The sequence below is a fragment of the Trichosurus vulpecula genome, chromosome 1 (assembly GCF_011100635.1).
Source record: "Trichosurus vulpecula isolate mTriVul1 chromosome 1, mTriVul1.pri, whole genome shotgun sequence".
Lineage (NCBI taxonomy): Eukaryota > Metazoa > Chordata > Mammalia > Diprotodontia > Phalangeridae > Trichosurus > Trichosurus vulpecula.
This window is the reverse complement of record NC_050573.1, coordinates 227,734,327-227,753,015: the sequence shown is the minus strand read 5'-3', so window position 1 is coordinate 227,753,015 and position 18,689 is coordinate 227,734,327. Positions and strand designations below refer to the sequence as shown.

The 18,689-nt window shown below is 35.4% G+C and overlaps 1 protein-coding gene across 2 annotated transcripts in view; it reads right to left on the bottom strand.

The window, feature by feature from the left end:
• PIEZO2 (piezo type mechanosensitive ion channel component 2) overlaps positions 1–18,689 on the bottom strand; it is a 539,671-nt gene that overhangs the window by 101,895 nt on the left and 419,087 nt on the right. The window contains exons 19-27 of one of the 2 annotated variants that reach the window (XM_036741022.1): positions 16,202–16,234; positions 15,612–15,835; positions 13,961–14,121; positions 11,774–11,950; positions 11,032–11,157; positions 9,409–9,609; positions 2,856–3,060; positions 2,606–2,707; positions 788–953 (exon numbers count right to left, since the gene is read on the bottom strand). In XM_036741022.1, the coding sequence (XP_036596917.1) occupies positions 788–953; positions 2,606–2,707; positions 2,856–3,060; positions 9,409–9,609; positions 11,032–11,157; positions 11,774–11,950; positions 13,961–14,121; positions 15,612–15,835; positions 16,202–16,234 (1,395 nt within the window). The remainder of the gene's footprint in view (positions 1–787; positions 954–2,605; positions 2,708–2,855; positions 3,061–9,408; positions 9,610–11,031; positions 11,158–11,773; positions 11,951–13,960; positions 14,122–15,611; positions 15,836–16,201; positions 16,235–18,689) is intronic. The other variant, XM_036741023.1, reaches the window with a different exon arrangement.

Here is an 18,689-nt window from a genome sequence, read left to right as displayed (position 1 = left end):
CACTCAATCATCTTTGCCAAGAAAACCCCAAATAGTCATAAAGAGTCAGACATGATTGAAACTATCTGAAAGGGCTTTTGTGCAGACTTAGTTACCTAGTGCAAGAAAAGTACCTACTAATTAGCAATGTGCTGGTAATTGTTTAACAACTGGACCTCTCTCCCAAAATGTACCATTGATACACTTTTAAATTTGCATTACTAACATCTTCTCTATCACTTTCTTAAGTCTAGACAATCGACAAAACAATTAAGCCCTGATTTGTAGTTTGCCAGTTTCCGTACTGTAAATTCTCACACTGAAAAGTTAAAAATAGTCTCACGTGAGCCAGTTAAAGCTGGCTGTAGTGCACTTTTGTTTGTAATCATGTCGTTGTTGCTGTTGAGTTGTTTTTCACTCATGTCTGACTCTTTGTGACCCCATTTGGGGTTTTCTTGGCAAAGATACTAGAGTGGCTTGCCATTTTCTTTTCCACTTCATTTTGTAAACAAGGAAACTGAGGCAAACAGGGTTAAGTGATTTGACCAGGGTCACAAAGCTAGTAAACATCTGAGGCTGGATTTGAACTCAGAAAGAGGAGTCTTCCTGACTCTAGGCCCTATCCACTGTACCATCTAGCTGCCTCTGTTTGTAATCATAAGGTATGTCAAAAACCAGAGTGAATGCTATTAGTCTTCAATGTAAAGTTTATCTCACCTACTATATTGTCAACATCACAATTTTAAGAAAGAAGATAGTAAAAGTCATACCCAAAAGTTACTTCCCAAAGAATTAAAATAATCTTTACCGGCAGTGAATGAAATCTGGCACAGGGTTATGTTGGCTAAAAGATGCTGCATCAAGGCTCATACAGATTTCCACATTGTCCCCAGCCATGATGCGTACAGCAGCTTTGTTTTCATCCTCAAAAGTTTGCCGCTGTAAGGAGGCACACAGCAGCAGCATGAAGTCATCTGGCAAGATAACATTTTAAGAGTAAAAGTGTGAGTTATTCATTTGTATTTATGGAAAAATGCATTGTATGTAGTTGGGAAAGATAGCAGTCTGTACTCAGTAATACAATCCCTAATCTGTAAATTGACTCTACTCAACAATTGCTTACTTAGAATTCAGCAAACATCTTTCTATAAAAACATGTGAGGCAGGTTCCCGAGTCATGGCTCTTTAGGCTTAGTGATAATAATAAGATCATATTTAAATGGATCTGGGATCACATTGACTTGATTTCTCTCCAAGGATACAAATCACAGCCCACTCATGCCTGCATAGTCCACTAGATGTGGACCAGGTCACAGCTGAATAAAAGATTATAAATGTTGCCAGAGTTGGGAGGGGACTTAGATGTTGACCAGTCCAATTTCTAATTCTATAGTTAAGGAAACTAAGACTCAGAGAAATGATATGATTTGCCCAAAGTCACATGGATAGCAAAGAGACAGATCTGGTTTGGAATCAAAGATCCACTAACTACAAACCTAGTGTTCTTTCCACTGCATCAAGGCATGTTCTTCAACTATGTTCCTACTATATCTAAAGCTACTTTGAATATATTTCCTATGATAAAAAGTATTCTATTTTCGAATTATGGTGGCTAGGAAGCTATCTCTTATGGCAGAATAGTTCTTTAGTTTGTAAATATTTCATATTTGCATATGAGAAAAGTAGAATTCTAGGTCAATAAATCTCTGGACATTCTGAATAAGCCAGAAATGACTCTTTGGGAGATAAGGTTAACTAAGTGCTCAAAACCTGTGCATGTAATAGGTCATATTTAGGTTCATATATATAGATTTTACATTGTTGGCTTTCTGTATTAATTAGGACTTTAATAATCACGCAATGAACTATTAAGTATTAATTAAAATATTTTATGCATACTTCATAAGTATTTATTCATATGTTCTCCACATATATATAGAGGTATATATACATATTCATATGTATATTTATCTATATAATTTCCCCCTTTTTTGATTAATTTGTAAGACCATTATATGAATAATATTCTCTCCTTATCACCTTTCTACTTCAGATTTTTTTTGTTTGCTGGTGTCAGCTACAGGAGTCACTCAAAATTTGATTGAGATGTTAAAAGGCATAACCATATTTATTGAAAGACACTTGAGAAAATGTTAACATAACTGCTTGGACTAAGTAAAGCAGGTTCACTTGTCAGCCACACTAGCAATTTACTTATATAATCCTACTCTACAAAGCCTAAACTGAGATTAATGGTTAATTGTTAAATTATATTCTAAAGGATTGGGAGGTCTTCTAAAGAGTAAGTAAAGAAAAGGGCTAATTATGCAAGTAATCAGGCATTTTAAAGATTCTAAGACTTTTCTTGACAAAACATTAGAGTTGGTAGAAACCATGATCTTTTAGAAACATTCATTGGATAAAACCCAAAAGAATGGTTTTAATTTTAGAACATTTCTCTTGGAGATCCCAGAGCCACCAACGAGATCTGCTTCTGTGAAATGGACAGAGTCAATTAAAATGCAGAGTCAATTAAAGGCTATGTTTGCTGTTGTAGAATAAATGCCTAATAAAAAAGCAAAACTTAGCAATTCAGGTCATGTGGCTTTAGGGTTAAAATACTTACAGACAAGAAAAACTGGGTTGGGCCGCACAATGAAATCTGGGAAGTATAACCACTTTATGATGTTGTTGTCAAATCTGGCACCATTATATCTCCATGGATAATCTGCAAAGAAATTTGGGAGGAGAGTAGCGAAGGAAGCAAGAAAAAAAGAGCACTACAATGAATATGTTACAATTCTCCCATTCTCTGCTCAAGAATCATCAACAGTTTATCATCAAAGCAAATAACTCTTCAGGAAGGAATTCCTCACCTCTACAAGGAGCAGGTGGAATGCCAATACACACAAAGTACTGGAATGTGATGATGCATGCCAGAAAGCAACAGTACTTTGGCCAGATCTCTGCAATAGCTTTTCTTCTTCGCCGATATAATACGGCAATTAACCAACAGGCATGAATCATAGCATAAAAATCCATTCGCTGGCCAATTACATTAACTGACATTAGGAAACAGGTCTGTGCAAGGATGAGAAACACAAGAACATGTAAGGCAGAAGGTATCATGTGAGTGCTTTGCAGAAGGCTACTCAGAATGGGGTGGAAGTAGACAGTAATTATTTGCATTACTGAGTGCCATCTTATAAAAATCTGTACTACATTCCCACTTTTCTCTCTTTCCTATGGAATCTCTGACTTCCTGTAAGACTCAGTTCAAATGCCACTTGGAGAAAGCCTTTTCTATTCCTACTTAGTCACCTCTCATTCCTTCCACTGCCCCTGTAAGGGCACTTTCCATCTACTCTGAATTTATATTGTACATTGCCATAAAAATATATGTTGTCTCCCCCATTAAAGTGTAAGCTCCTAAAGGGCAAAGATGACTTTTGCTTTTTTTTTGTATCTGCAGGGCCTAGCACAAGATCCAGCTTATATTAATTGCTTAAAAATTATTAGTCTCTGAGTTTTGATTGAGGTACTGGGATTTTGCCTCAGGGTGCCAAAATTTAGGGCACACAAAATAGACTGCCTTCATTCTTTCTAATTAATGGACTATCCCACAGGGACCTCAGTATCCTAGGCTTGTTTCCCCTGGAGTTTCTCAGGGTCCCTGTCTATAACACAAAGGGCAAGTATTGCTCTCTTTCAGCTGATTTTTTTTCCCCAATTTAAAAAAAAACATTTTTATTTAAAGTTTTGAGTTCTAAATTCTATTTCCCCCCCTCCATTACCTCCACTCTCCCTGAGACTGTGAGCAGATATAGGTTATATATGCACAATTCTATAAAACATTTCCATATTAGTTATTTTGTACATGAAGACTCAAAAAAAAAGTGAAAAATAGCATGCACCAGTCTGTATTCAATTAATATCAGTTCTTTCTCTGGAGGTAGAATTGTCATTTTTCTTATATTGGTTCAGCCTACCCATGAGCAACTTATTCCTATGTTCTCTAGTGTTTGTAATAGGAGTGGGTACTGTATTTTGTCAGAAGCTTTTTCTGCATCTATTGAGATAATCATATGATTTCTGTTAATTTTGTTATTGACATGGTCAATTATGCTGATAGTTTTCCCAATACTGAACCAGTCCTACATTCCTGGTATAAATTCCACCTGCTCATACTGTATGATCCTTGTGATGTGTGTGTGTGTGTGTGTGTGTGTGTGTGTGTGTGTGTGTATATATGTATATATGTATATATACACACATTATATATATAATATGTGTGTATATTATATACATATAATATACATGTATATAATATATATATTGCTGTAATCTGTTTGCTAGTATTTTATTTAAAATGTTTGCATCAATATTCATTAGGACAATTGTTTTACAATTTTTTTCTCTCTTTTAGCTCTTCTTGGTTTGGGTATGAGCACCATATCTATGTTGCAAAACGAAATTTTTTTTGCCTTTCTTTGCTTATTTCTTCTAAATAGTTTATATATATTGGGATTAATTGTTCTTTAAACATTTACTAGAATTCACTTGTGAATCCATCTGGTCCTGGGGATTTTTTTCCTTAGGAAGTTCATTGATGGCTTTTTCAATTTCTTTTTCTAAGATTGGGTTATTTAAGTATTTTACTTCTTCTGTTAATGTGGGTAATTTATATTTTTGTAAATATTCATCTGTTTCATTTAGATTGATGAATTTATTGGCATAAAATTTGGCAAAATAGCTCCTCAAACCTGTCTTAATTTCCTCTTCATTGGTGGTGAATACCCCACTTTCATTTTTGATACTAGTAATTTGGTTTTCTTATTTCTTTTTTTAAAAGAAATTAACCGATGGTTTATCTATTTTGTTTTTATCATAAACCAGCTTCTAGTTTTATTTGTTAGTTCAATGGTTTTCTTCTTTAAATTTTATTCATCTCCCCTTTGATTTTCAGGATTTCCAATTTGGTGTTTAATTGGGGATTTTTAATTTGTTCTTTTACTAGGTTTTTTTAGTTGTATGCCCAATTCATTGATCTGCTTTTTCTCTGTTTTATTGATGTAAGTAATTAGAGTTATAAATTTTACCCTAAGTATCATTTTGGCTGTATCCCGTAACTTTTGGTGTGTTTTCTCACTGTTGTCATTTTCTTTAATTAAATTATCGATTATTTCTATGATTTGTTCTTTGAACCTCTTGTTTTTTAGGATTAGATTATTTAATTTCCAATTAGTTTTAATCTTTCTTCCCATTGTTAATTATTGAATGTAGTTTTTATTATATTATGATCTGAAGTGGATGCATTTACTATTTCTGCTTTTCTGCATTTGATTGTGAAGTTTTTTGTGTCCTAATGCATGGTCATTTTTGTGTAGTTGCCATGTACACCTGAGAAAAAGTTATGTTCTTTTCTATTCCCATTCAATTTTCTCCAGAGATATTTCATATCTAACTTTTTAAGAATTTTATTCACCTCCTTAACCTCTCCCTTGTTAATTTTTTTGATTAGATTCAACTAGTTCTGAGAGAGGAAAGTTGTGGTCCCCCACTAGTACAGTTTTGTTATCTATTAACTCCTGTAACTCATTCAACTTCTCCTTCAAAAAATTTAGATGCTTTACCATTTGGTACATATACGTTTGGTATTGATATGACTTCATTGTCTATGGTACCTTTCAGCAAGATATAGTTTCTTTCTTTATCTGTTTTAAATAGATCTATTTTTGCTTTTGCTTTGTCTGCTTCAGTTGAAGCATAATAGATTCTGCTCCAGCTCCTTACTTTTACCCTGTGTCTATCTCTCTGCTTCAGATACGTTTCTTGTAAACAACATATTGTAAGATTCTGGTTTTTAATCCATTCTTTTATCTGCTTCAGTTTTATGGGTGAGTTCATCCCACTCACATTTATAGTTATGATAACTGTATATTTTCCTCCATGTAATATTTTGCTTGTTTGTCCCTCTCTCTCTCTCTTACACCCCACCCTTTCTCCCCTCACAAGTGTTTGGATCACCTTGCCTTTCCCAAAATAACTTCCCGTTTATTAGTCTCTCCTCCCATTTCTATTAGCCCTGTCACTTTTTACTTCCTAGAGTAAGAAAGATTTCTATATCCAAATGAGTATGTATGTTATTCACTCTTTGAGCTAATTTTGATGACAGTAAGGTTTAAGCTTTGCCCATCACTTCCATTGCTGTCTTTGCCTCCATTATAACAGCTCTTTCATGCCTCTTTTATATAAGACAATTTATCCCATTCAATGTCTTCCTTCTTCTAGTGCAATTTTCTTTCTTAACTCGTTATTTATGATTAATATCCCATGAAAGTCACCTCTCTATATATATAGTCCTTCTAACTGTTCTTATAATAATAAAGTTTTTAAGAGTTACAAATATTATCCTGCCATATAGAAATATTAAACAATTTAACCTTATTGGATTTCTTACATTTTCTCTTTCTTGTTTCTTTTTTTTTTTACCTTTTTATATTTCCTTTGAGTCTTGTATTTGGAGGTCAAAATTTTTTATTCAGTTCTGGTCTTTTAATTTGAAATGCTTGAAAGTCTTCTATTTTGTTAAATATCTATTTTCCCTCCTAAAAGATGATATTCAATTTTGCTGGGTAGGTGATTCTTGATTGTAATTCTAACTCCTTTGCCATCTGGTATATTATATTGCAAGCGCTCCAGTTCTTTACTGTGGAAGCCATCAAATCCTGTGAAATCCTGACTGGAGCTCTACAATATTTCAATTGTTTCTTTTTCTTGCAATATTTTATCCTTAATCTGTGAGCTCTGGAATTTGACTGTGATGTTCCTGAGAGTTTTAATTTTGGGATCTCCTTCAGGTGGTGATCAGTGGATTTTTTCAATTTCTATTTTGCCCTCTGGTTCTAATACATCAGGGCAGTTTTCTTTGATAACTTCTTGAAAGACGTTGTCCAAGCCTTTTTTTTTATCATGGCTTTCAGGTAGTCCATTAATTCTTACATTATCTACTCTGGATCTATTTTCTAGGTCAGTTGTTTTTCCAATGAGAAATTTCACATTTCCTTCTTTTCCCCCCCCTTTTTTTATTGTGCTTTATTGTATATTGATTGATGTTTTATAGAATCATTAGTTTCCACTTCTTCAACTCTAATTCTTAAGGAATTATTTTCTCCAGTGAGTTTTTGTGCTTCCTTTTCCATTTGGCCAATTCTATTTTTTAGGGAGTTATTTCCATTGGTAATTTTTTTGTATATCTTTTCCCATGCTATTAACTCTTTTTGCATGATTCTTTTGCATTACTCTCATTTCTTTTCCCAATTTTTCTTTTACTTCTCTAATTTGCTTTTGAAAATGCTTTTTAAGGTCTTCCAGGAATTCTTTTTGGGCCTGAGACCAAATTACATTTTTTTGAGGCTTCATATGTAGCCATTTTTACACTAGTGTCCTCTTTAAGTTTATGCCTTGATCCTCCCTATCACCACAGTAATAAATATCACCATAGTAATAAAAAGAGTCGAGCTTTTTTTTTCCCCAATCACTTTTTCTGCCTTTTTATGACTTGTGTTTTTATTTGAAAGTTGGGCTCTGGTCCTGCACTGTCCCAAGCTTTTTGTGCTGGGGCTCTGTGTCTTTGACTCTCACTTGGCTTCAGAGCTTAGCTGCTTGCTTTCATTGGAGGGTAGGGTAGGCTTCCCCTGTGGCTTATTCTGAAGGGTAGGGCCTCTCTATTGGCTTCCCCTGGGCATGGGGTTTAGCTGTCTGCTTTTTTTCCAGGGTGGGGCTTTGCTACTGGGTTGCTATGGTAACAGAGTCATTCTGATGGCTGGCTCTGGAGGAAGTATCTTGTTGCTGGTAGGCCTCAGGGGGAGGTCTTGCTGTTGCTCAACCCTGGGGCTGGGCTTCACTACTGGTCCATAACAGGGTCAAGGCATACCTGGTGCATTGTGCTGGGGGTAGGGTCACTAGGGGTGGAGCCTTACTGTGCTGCACAGATTGCTCACTTGTTTAGGAGGCTGCTGGTTTGCAGGAGGGCAGAGTCTTGCTGGTAGATTGCTCCAAGCTTGGAGCCCTGCTGCAGGCCCCCTGCTGTGAGGCTGACTGTTGTTGCTGCTTTTGGACTACCTGACTCCCCTCCTACCCCAGTGAGATAGACCTTTTCTTCAGGGCTGGTAAGCTGCTTCCCTGTTCCTGGATCAATTCTGAGGTGGTTTTCTAGTTGTTTGGAAGGGAATTTGGGAGGGCTATGGAGGAGTTCATCTTTACTCTGCCATCTTGACATCAGAAGTTCTCTCTCTGTTGATTTCAATACACATTCAGTCCTGCTTGCACTGGCTGCCTTTTTGTGCTATTTGCCAAAGGTGGCAAAATTGCTAGTTATAACTCTGTGTAGTCAAATTGGAAATATTTATAGTGCTGACATTCATGGTGTTACTACCAAATAATCTTCATACTTGTTAGTTGAAGTTGTGTGAATGACATTCTCCTTTCCGTTTTCATTTTCCTCCACACATTAATTAGAAGTACAGAAAATATATCTTTGTACAACAGGGCAATTGCCAATGTCTTCTACCAAAATCAAGGATAGTTTGTGCACTGCCATGAAGGGTTAAATCTAGGAAGATTTTGTTTTGGGAAAAGGTAGTATTTTCAGATAATCTCTTTAGAGCTTAAAGTCGTGAGTTTGTAAGTTCCCTGAAGAAAATGGTTGTTGATTTTTCACCTTTATATTTACAGACTCTAGGAAGGTGACTTGCATATATAGTAGGTGCTTACTAAAAATTTCCTGAATTGAATTGAAACTGTTTAAAGGAAAGAGAGGCAAGAAAAAATAAAATTATATTTCTAAAGTTAACTCATTGGGAGTGTGTTGTAGTATTTAGCTCAGTGAATAAAGAGGGCTAAAAAAATCAATTGTACTCCTTCAGAAGTGGACTACTCTCGGTCAGGCCCTCCTGTTGATCCTATCCTAAATATCTTTGAAGAATCTTAAGTATCTGGTAAAGGGGACTTAGAAGGCATACAAGTTTTATAGTGGAGTCATAGGGCATAAAAGGCCAATGGTAGGATTGAATCAAGTGGCGCTAACAAGTTTTTATGAAATGCCTGTTATTGTATTGTGTTGTGTCATGTTGCGTTGTATTACATTGTTTGTGTTATATTATACTGTATGATATGATACTATGTTATATTCAGTGCTATGCTAGGAACCATGTAGGATATAAAAGGAGAAAAGGAGTCACTGCCCTTGGGAAGCTTACATTGTGGTCAAAACCCATGTTAACCCAAAATGTATGAGTGAGAATCTCATTCTAGGCAATAAAACCACATGCATACATGAAAGCTAGAAATTTAAATTTTCATTTATCTTACAAAATACAGTTTACCAGGTAGTTACCAAAAATAAAAGTTTGACCTTGGGGATCTTACCTCCAACCCAAACTTGTAGAAAAAGTAGTTTATGAAATACTTGGCACAATTGATGAGTCCATTGTCCAGGTGCAATCTTGTAATGTCATGAAAAATGGTTTTAGACACAGGTGCTGTTAGGTTATTTCTACATCTATAATATTCCTGATGGCGGTAAATAGTTACTTCAAAGGCCAGAATAGCTAGCATCAGTAGATTATTCTACAAAGTGAGAAAAGAAATGTTATGAGGAGGGCAAAATTTTATACCTCGATAATCTTAAAGATATCTTTAAAATAGACAATATTATTTCATTCTGTCTGAAGACAAAAATGCCCTGGGCTTGATTATATTCTGGCTGTATAATAATAAATATGACAATGTTTATTATAATAATAGCCAATATTTATATAACACTTAATGATTTGTGAAACACTTTATATATCTCATCATATTTGATTCTTATAATTCCCCTGTGAGGTAGGTACTAGATTATCCACTTTTACAAATAGGGAAACTGAGATTCAGAAAAGTTAAGTAACTTGCCTTTGGTCACACAATTAATAAGTACCAAGGGTACTTCTTGACTTCAGAACCAATGCTTTTCCCACTATAATAGCACACTGCTTATACATAGTAAGATATACTATAAAATGGCATAGCATTATACATGATTTCCTATGTTTTATTACTACTGAAATTTAATTATTCTCTCCAAGTAGGTCAGGCCAATTCCTATGATACAAGCCATTAGATAGAACTTAGGGGGAGAAGAAAGCTACTTCTGGTCCATCATCAAACCTAGAAAATCAAAATAATGTAACATATTACACAAGACATAATATAGATACACTACCATTTTGGGGTCAACATTATCTGGAACTAAAAGTTTGAAAGGCTACATTTCAAACAAAGTATATACTGTCAAGCTTATTAACCTGACACAAAAGGTGAGGGAAATCCACTATTTGGAGGGGAAATTTTGTTAATTCTTCAAATAGAGCTAGTGATAGCTGAGAAGCATGAGATCTATTATTTACAGAGAACAGACTAAATCTACAATCGGAGTCGATTTTCCTATAATATGATACTTTTGCATGGTCTGCCATGTAAACAAAAGTTAGAAGATACAGTGCTAAAGAAACAGGATCTCAAATTATTTAAATACATTAAATTATTTTAAAAATTTACATACATACTTAAGTCTAAGTGCTATAGGATTTTCTTTCCTTTTTAAATTGCACTGTAAACATGCTGTTTGTTAAGGAGAAAAATGCTTATGTTGTCTAAAATAAAAAAGATGTTGCAATACTTAAAATATATATTATTATGTATATTAATTTTGTCATGACTGATTCTGAGTCTTAGGAATAATGTTACTTTTTAAGCTTTTGAACCACAGTAAGACAAAGCATGTGCCTTTGGGTAAGCCAAACCTGAGTTTATAGAGAACCTACTATTTGACTCAGAGGTAACCAAAATGGCAAATGGTAATCCATGGTTATCAGCTGAGTTACACCGAGATATTAACATATCTGCTATAGACCATGGTAATATTTCAAATTTCATACCAACAAATTTAACAAAAAAAGGAAAAAATTCCAACAATGATGCAAATCAAATCAAAGAAGTTAAAGCAGTTACCCTGAGGTATGCAAGCAATGGAGAAGATTTTCTCAGTCCAACCCACTCTGATGGATCAATGGGACCACTGTAGAGCATGGATGTGTTCAAATATGTTAAATTTATATTTGTTTGATTTTCATTTGGCTGAAATAAAGGAGGCATACCATCTCTTAGTGTTAGGAAAAACAATTAGTGACAAGTAGGGAAGGAGAGTAGCTATATTCCCATCATTAATTTATATCATTCATCTAAGAGGAGATATCTTTCCAAGAGTATAATGTAGGGCAGATAAGAGCTCTGAAGAGTGTTGAGCTATATGTAGTCTAGGAATTCAGCATTTCTGAAACTGTGGGTCATGGCCCAACATGGGGTTGTGAAAAATTTGGCAGCAGTAAAAGGTTTCTGAATGAGCAACGACCAAAAATTAATTAAAAATCAATTTGCATAATGAATCTGAGGTGTTTCTGACAAGGCTTGCCCATGTTGCATCAGGCAACTTCACTGTAGCCTTGTTTCTGAACACAAAGCATGTGTCAAAAGGGGTTGCTAGTGTAAAAAGTTTAAGAATCCCTGGTAGGTGAGGGACTCCAAGAAACAAGGTATAATTCTCTTATAGCTCCCACAAATTAAGAGCTGTCTTCAAAATGTGGAGTATTGAATTTTCTTAGAAATGCTTCCACAACCTTCCTCCAAAATATGGTTTCCTCCAAAGTGAATTTCCCCCAAAGTATAGTTAAGATTTCCCTTCAGGGTGGCTTACCCAGGTACAATTAACAGAAAATTTGGCAGGATCAATGGTGTTAAGCTGGTATAACATCTTGCAGACAATAATCACACATGTCCAGACAGTGCAGATGCTTGAAGCCAGACGGCGTAGTTGGGCATAGGGCAGAGCAAAAGCCCAGGAAATCAGAAATACATAGTTGAAGAGAGACACCTAGGAACATAAAATCAGAAGATGGAGAGAGAGGGAAAGATGTTGTAGAAGTTATAGGGAAAAAATGGAGACATTTTTAGTGTTCTGTCAGTTTGAACAGTTCCCTTTGTGAAATTCTAAGACTTACATATGATCACGATACCTTGTTCCATAAGGTGAATATCCATACAATGTTAGTTGAGAGTTTAGTTACAACATTAAATCGTCTTTCAAATACCCAGTCTTGAGCACAGAGCACCAAGTGCCATGGTGACAGTAATGCTGAACATTAATTTAATCACTGATGAAAAATTTATTAAGTACCTTCTATGATCTAGTCCCTTAAAGGGGCACAATATAGATCTGAATGAACATTCACTACTCATCAGGAGACCACTGATAAAAACAAATACAATGGAATTGGTAGGATTGTCAAAACCACCTCTAAATGATGTTTTCCTCTTCTCTAGAACCTGGACCTTCGAGTTCTTGTTTTTAGAGTATGTGCATTTGGGGAGTGGGGGTAAGAGGCTATGGTCAATGTAGTTTTGTTTGCCATACTTTAGGAGTGCTTAAATCTGACATTCAATGTGACCAAAAGTACTAGGTCCCCTTTTTAACATCCAGAAAATAGAAAACACAGCAAGTTACTTTAGTCCTATATCAAAACAATTTATTTTTTTTAATTTCAAGAGAATCTTTATTCAATGTATGATTCCACCAATTTTGTTCCAGTTCTCACATCACTTATAGACCAATTATGTTTTTTAAGATTCATGCAGACTATGCTGCAAGTCAGTTTTACATTGTAAACTAAAAATTTTTATGTTTAATATAAACATTTCCTGCCTACCCTCAGCTTAAGACAAAGATTAAAGAGACAATAGGATGCTACCTAATTTTATGTTTCGTATAGCATCTGGAATACTGTTAGAACTCAGGAAATGCTCGTTTATAACAATGAAATATATTAGAGCAGCAATTGACTTCCTCTTTTCTAAGTCATTGATAAAAATGCTGAAATGACAGAAACTACGCTAGAAACTTCTCTTCAGGCCTGCAATGCTCCATGAATCTTTGGGTCTGGTCATTCAGCTAGTTTTTAATCAACCTAACTTGCTGATTAAGCACAGTCCTGATAAAAAGGGAAGAATCATGATAATGATTGTAATGAAAGCTCAAATTTATACAGCATCTTTTAGTCTACAAAGTGCTTAGCTTACAACATTGGTATATAGCATAGTATAGATCACTCCCATTTACAGGTGAGGTAGCTAATGATCAGAGATATAAAGTGATTTGCCCATAAGCGCATGCCTAGCCAGAGTTGGAAGGAGGAATTAAACTAAGGTGTTCCAAACTCCTAGGCCAGAACTCTTCCCTCATACTAGGAAAAATGATGAAGAAATTCATGGGGCAGCTCAATATCAATGTACTCCCCAGAAGGTGAGCTGCTGGTATAAAAAGGAAGAATTAACATGTTCCAACAATTCTGGTCATTGTTTTTTAATTAGGAAGATATTGAATACAAATGCTATGGAAGACCATGATAAACAGGGATACCATATTTCACAATGGTCACGCCCTGTTTTTTTTTCAGCCCCCAAATTGATTTATAACCTTTCATCACATAATAGTCGCATGGTATAATTCTGTTCATCACACTCCTTAAAAGGTAAACAGAGCAGCAATGTATTCACCAATGGCATATGGTTATGCATTTATCTCTCACGCATTGTAAGGTGCTAGAATTCTCAGCTCATGTGCACTGTCAGTATTCAATTTTAATGTATATTCACAAGTATTCCATGCATCCTAACCTTGTACCAATGACAGTTTAGTAATAAATGATTTTAAAGTAATACCAGCACATTTTTTTAAAAAAAGCTTCACATAATGGTCACATCCCATCTTTCCACAAAAAAATTTTAAATAAATCTGCAATGATTATGCAGTGAAATACACTAATGTGTAGGACACACAAGAACATCAGCATCTAAACTCAATTCGAGAATCAAAATGTGCACTTGCCTCTTTTACTGTAACCCAGATGATATATGATGAAACAATTTTGATGATGTGTAATTCCAAAATCCACCACATGAAAACCTGCAGCTTGTGAAAGTACTCCAAGAATTTTAAGAATAGCACTGTGAGGCGGTCAATTACTAGATGCCATTTGTTTCTTAAATCTGCAAAACAGTAAACTGACCTGAGAGAATGAAGAATTCTTTGATTTATACTTTAGTGCTCTATAGTTAGTGACCCTTAGTCTAACTTTTACAATGAAAAGATAAGTAGAAAATGAATAGGGACAGATTCTTTGACTTTTCTCAACAAGCTTTCAATACTTACCATGTGACAGCCACTTTGCTAGGTGTTGAAATAGTCCCTGACTTCAAGGGGCTTTGATTGTATTGGAGAAGGAAAGAATATGCATGTTACAAATAAAATAAAATGTATACAAAGTAATTTCTGGAGAGAAAGTACTAGCAGCCCAGTGGGGAAGTAGCACCTAAATTAATATTTGAAGGAAATGAGAGATTCTAAGAGGCAGAGGAGGAAGTACATTCCAAATATGGAGATAGAAGATTTTGAAAAGAGAATAAAAAAAAAGACCAGTTAAGCTTGAACATAAAGTGGGTAAAAGAAGGAATAGACTATGTGGAATAGACTAGACCAGAATGGTAGCCAGATGTCTGAGAACTTTAAATGCCAAAAAGTGGAGTTCATATTTCTATTAATCATTATAATCAATAAAACAAAATGAATGCTGTATTCTTTCCTGCTTAAATCTAAGGACCATAACTGTTTGGTCTAGTAGATCCACCATAAAGATTGCCATATTGTTGTAGGAGATGAAAGTAATTTTGGAAGAATTCCCTGAGAGAATATAGCATAACAAAGTTATAAATCTGTCCATTAAATTAGTATTGTATAGAGTTTTTACTTAATTCCCTTTCAAATACCATCTGAGAAATGGGCGTTGTAGAGGCGTACTTAAAAAAAGTTCACTAGACCTCATACTAGTGCAGCAAATGTTTTGCACTACTACAGTCCTGTTTATATGCTGCTATTGTTCAGTCACTTTTCAGTTGTGTCTGACTCTTTATGACCCCATTTGGGGTTTTCCTGGCAAAGATGCTGGGGTGATTTGCCATTTCCTTCTCCACCTCATTTTACAGATGAAGAAACTGAGGCAAACAGTAATGAGTTGTGCAGGGTCACACAGCTAGTAAGTGTCGGAGGCCAGATTTGAACTTAGAAAGATAAATCTTCCTGACTGTAGGCCCAGGACTCTACCCACTGTACCACCAACCTGCCCTTGTCTGTATAGAAGTAAAAATAAATTTAATTCAGTAAAAAAAAAGGACATTGGTTATAACTTGTAATTTAACATACCATGGCAGAATGGCTCTGTGGAACATTCTGACTTTTGTGTTCAATCTATTTGATAAGTATGGTTGGTCTGCCTTTTGGTGTACCTGGAACAACTGATACTTGAGAACTTCTAAACATTTCCCCCTTGCATACCTTCTATTCACAGTTAGAAGTGAAACTGTCAGAGAAATATTGAACTTTAAAAGTCAAGATTAGAGTAACTTCATTTTAATAAAAGTGGCCAGGGTAAAAGTTTTTTTTTTCTTTGAAGTCAATCAGCTCTTAGCTGAGCATAAATTACCTGAAGTTTCTTCTTCTTCTTCCTCAGATTCCTCTTCTCCATCGTCATCTTCCTCCTCCTCATCTTCACTGTCTTTTCTATCCCCACCTTTCTCCTCTTCCTCATAGTACTCTTCTGTCTTCTCCTGACCATCCTCTTCAAGTTTCTTCATTGCCTCCTTTTCCATGCTTGCAGTTAGATTCATCATGGCGAGGTCTGGAAGGCTTCCCTCTGGATTCGCCAGTCTGTTGGCAGAGAATGGCCAAGTCAACAGAGGAAATGCTATAACGAGCAATCTGAATGTGGGGGCAAGCAAAATGAATACAAAACCAAAGCAAAAATTAATGTATGTACAAATGCCTTTCAACTGGTGAATGTTAACCTCTTTTCTTTCTTTTTATTTAAAGCGCTTTCTACAAACATACTGCAAACTAAATTAGGTTGAGTTAGTTTTTCTAACTCAGGTTCTAATGATTAGTCAGTAATGAGTGCTATCAACACCCAAACTTGACATTTTTCCCAGAGGACAAAATGGTCAGAGTTTAGGATGTAGAAGCATGAAATGGCATCATGTAAGAGCAAGCATTTCATGGCTTCACAGGGGGACTTACTCATTTTGGTGGATTGGTAATTTTTTCTTGATGCTGCTCAAAGTAATTGAAATAGAAAGGAAAAAAGGAGATGAGAACAGAAGGGTTAAAAGGAATGTCAGAGATTACATATCATGCTACACAACATCCACTAGTGCATTCCTGTATGCCATCTGCAGTAGCTTTCTAATGCCAAATGCGTTCCAGCGTGGCATTAATGACATGCATTTATTAAGACCTCTATACTAAGCACAGATGGACGGTGGAGGACAGCATTGTGAAGAAGGATGTATAAACTCCCAAGGGGCATAATCACAGCATGCTTTTTAGTAATGCAGCAAACTGTCTCACATGAATCATACCATTCCCATTTCAAATAAGTTTTCATCTTTTTAAATGAAGTATGCTTTTAGTCAACCTTTGCATAAACTCATTCCACTTTATCCTCACTTAAAGCATTACACAGAGGAAGCCAAATGCTTTTAGCTTTAAGAAGTCTATAATGTGTCCAGCTCTGGTATTTGGTGATTTAACATTTTACTTTGGACAGCAGTAAGAGGGAATGAGGGAGAACTCTGTGCATGAGTTAGAATGAGTATTGAGGGATGATAGATTTTATGTTTCTGGTCAACAAACCAGGATCATAGGATTCAGATGCAGAAAGGACCACAGAGGCCATCTATTTCAACCCCCCTCATTTTACAAATGAAGAAATGGAGGGCCAGTGAGACTGAGTGATTCATTTAAGGTCACATTTCTCTGCCTTGGTTTCCTCATTTTTAAAATAAGGAGTTTGGACTAGTAGAACTCTAAGGTTCCTTTCTGCTTTAAATACTACAATCTTACTGGAAAAACTATTAGACTAACTACAGACAGAGTTGCCAATTCTTAAAAAAAAACCTATCAAAAGCATAACACTGGATCAGTGGAGCAAGAATGTAGAAAGTTAAACTAAAAACAATGAAGACAAGACTAAAAATGATATTCTCTCAACATTGGTGGGGGAATTTATGATGACCATTTCTTATTAGTCATTTTGCCTTTGCCATGTGTATATGTGTCTATGTGTAGGTTTTTGCCTTCGGAAAATGTATCTAATGTTGAGCTGGACTACCACATTCTGCCATACCAGTGGTTCTTTCAATCATCTAGATAATGTATCTTATCAAAAGTTAAACTGGGCATGTTCTATAGAACTGTGTATATTTGTTCTTCAAGCAATACCTAGTCATATTCACTACACCAGCACAGCATTTCCTTTTACAAGTTAGAAACAATTTCTTGCAATAACAATAAAGGATTCAATAGTTCATAAAACTGAAAGATAGTGTATCTGGGGCATTCAGGGGAGTCAGAATTGCATAATAGAAAGAATACTGGCCCTGGAGTCAGAGGACCTGGGTTCCAATTATGAATCTGTCCTGCTACATATTGCATATGTGACATCGGACAAATCACTAAATCTTATTGGATTTAACATGCATACGTTTGCACATATATACATATGCACATATATATATAAAATATATGATGTAAAATGCTATATATTGTACAAAAAGACAATACTAGTCATGAAGAAAGTTCTTATCTTCTCTTGCCTTTTACCTGGTTAACAAAGCCCATCTCTGAAAATTATTGCCAGAAAAATATGAAAGTGTTTGAAAACACTACCAAAGCACTCGTTGTTATTCAGTCATTTTTTCAGTTGAGTCCTACTCTTTGTGACCCTATCTGGGGTTTTCTTAGAAAGGTACTAGATACTTCAAAGATACTTCTCCATCTCATTTTACAGATGAGGAAACTGAGGCAAACAGGATTGACTGACTTGCCCAGGGTCTCATAGCTAGTAAGTGTCTGAAGCTGGATTTGAACTCAGGAGGATGAGTCCCTGATTCCAGGCCTGGCAATCTATCCACTGTGCTACCTAGCTGCCCTAATTTTTTGCCTCCATGTAATAAAATTCAGTCTATGGATGAATGACTTGTATATTCACTCTGCTGCTCCATGTCTATATAACTATGTGCCACTTTAATGAAACGTATGTACACAGAGAAGAAGGTCAATTATAGATATCAGAAGTATAACTGATAGATAATTTAAAAACTTAACAGAAGAAGACAACTAACATCTTTATCCTATGTCCAAGCCAAAGCCATCTATCTTTATTAAACTTGCATAAACACTTATGAACCTACTAAAGGGATTTTAATTTTTCAATTACTGAAAAGAATAAAGAAATCTAATAAACGCTCATTGCCTCTAGTTGCTTATGTGTCTATGTTGGAGTTCTTTTACATTTTAAGTGGAGGGGGACTTGCCTTGTTGTACCAAACCCTGGACAACAAATCAATCAGTAAATGGTTAATCTGATCAACCACCGTGCAGCCACCCTAGCAGAGGTAGATCCTGCCAGTTATTCAGAAACAGATTCAAAATATCAGTGAACTTCCTTCCTCAGGCTTTTTACATGTGGACTATTTTGGAACATATACATATACCAAAATACACA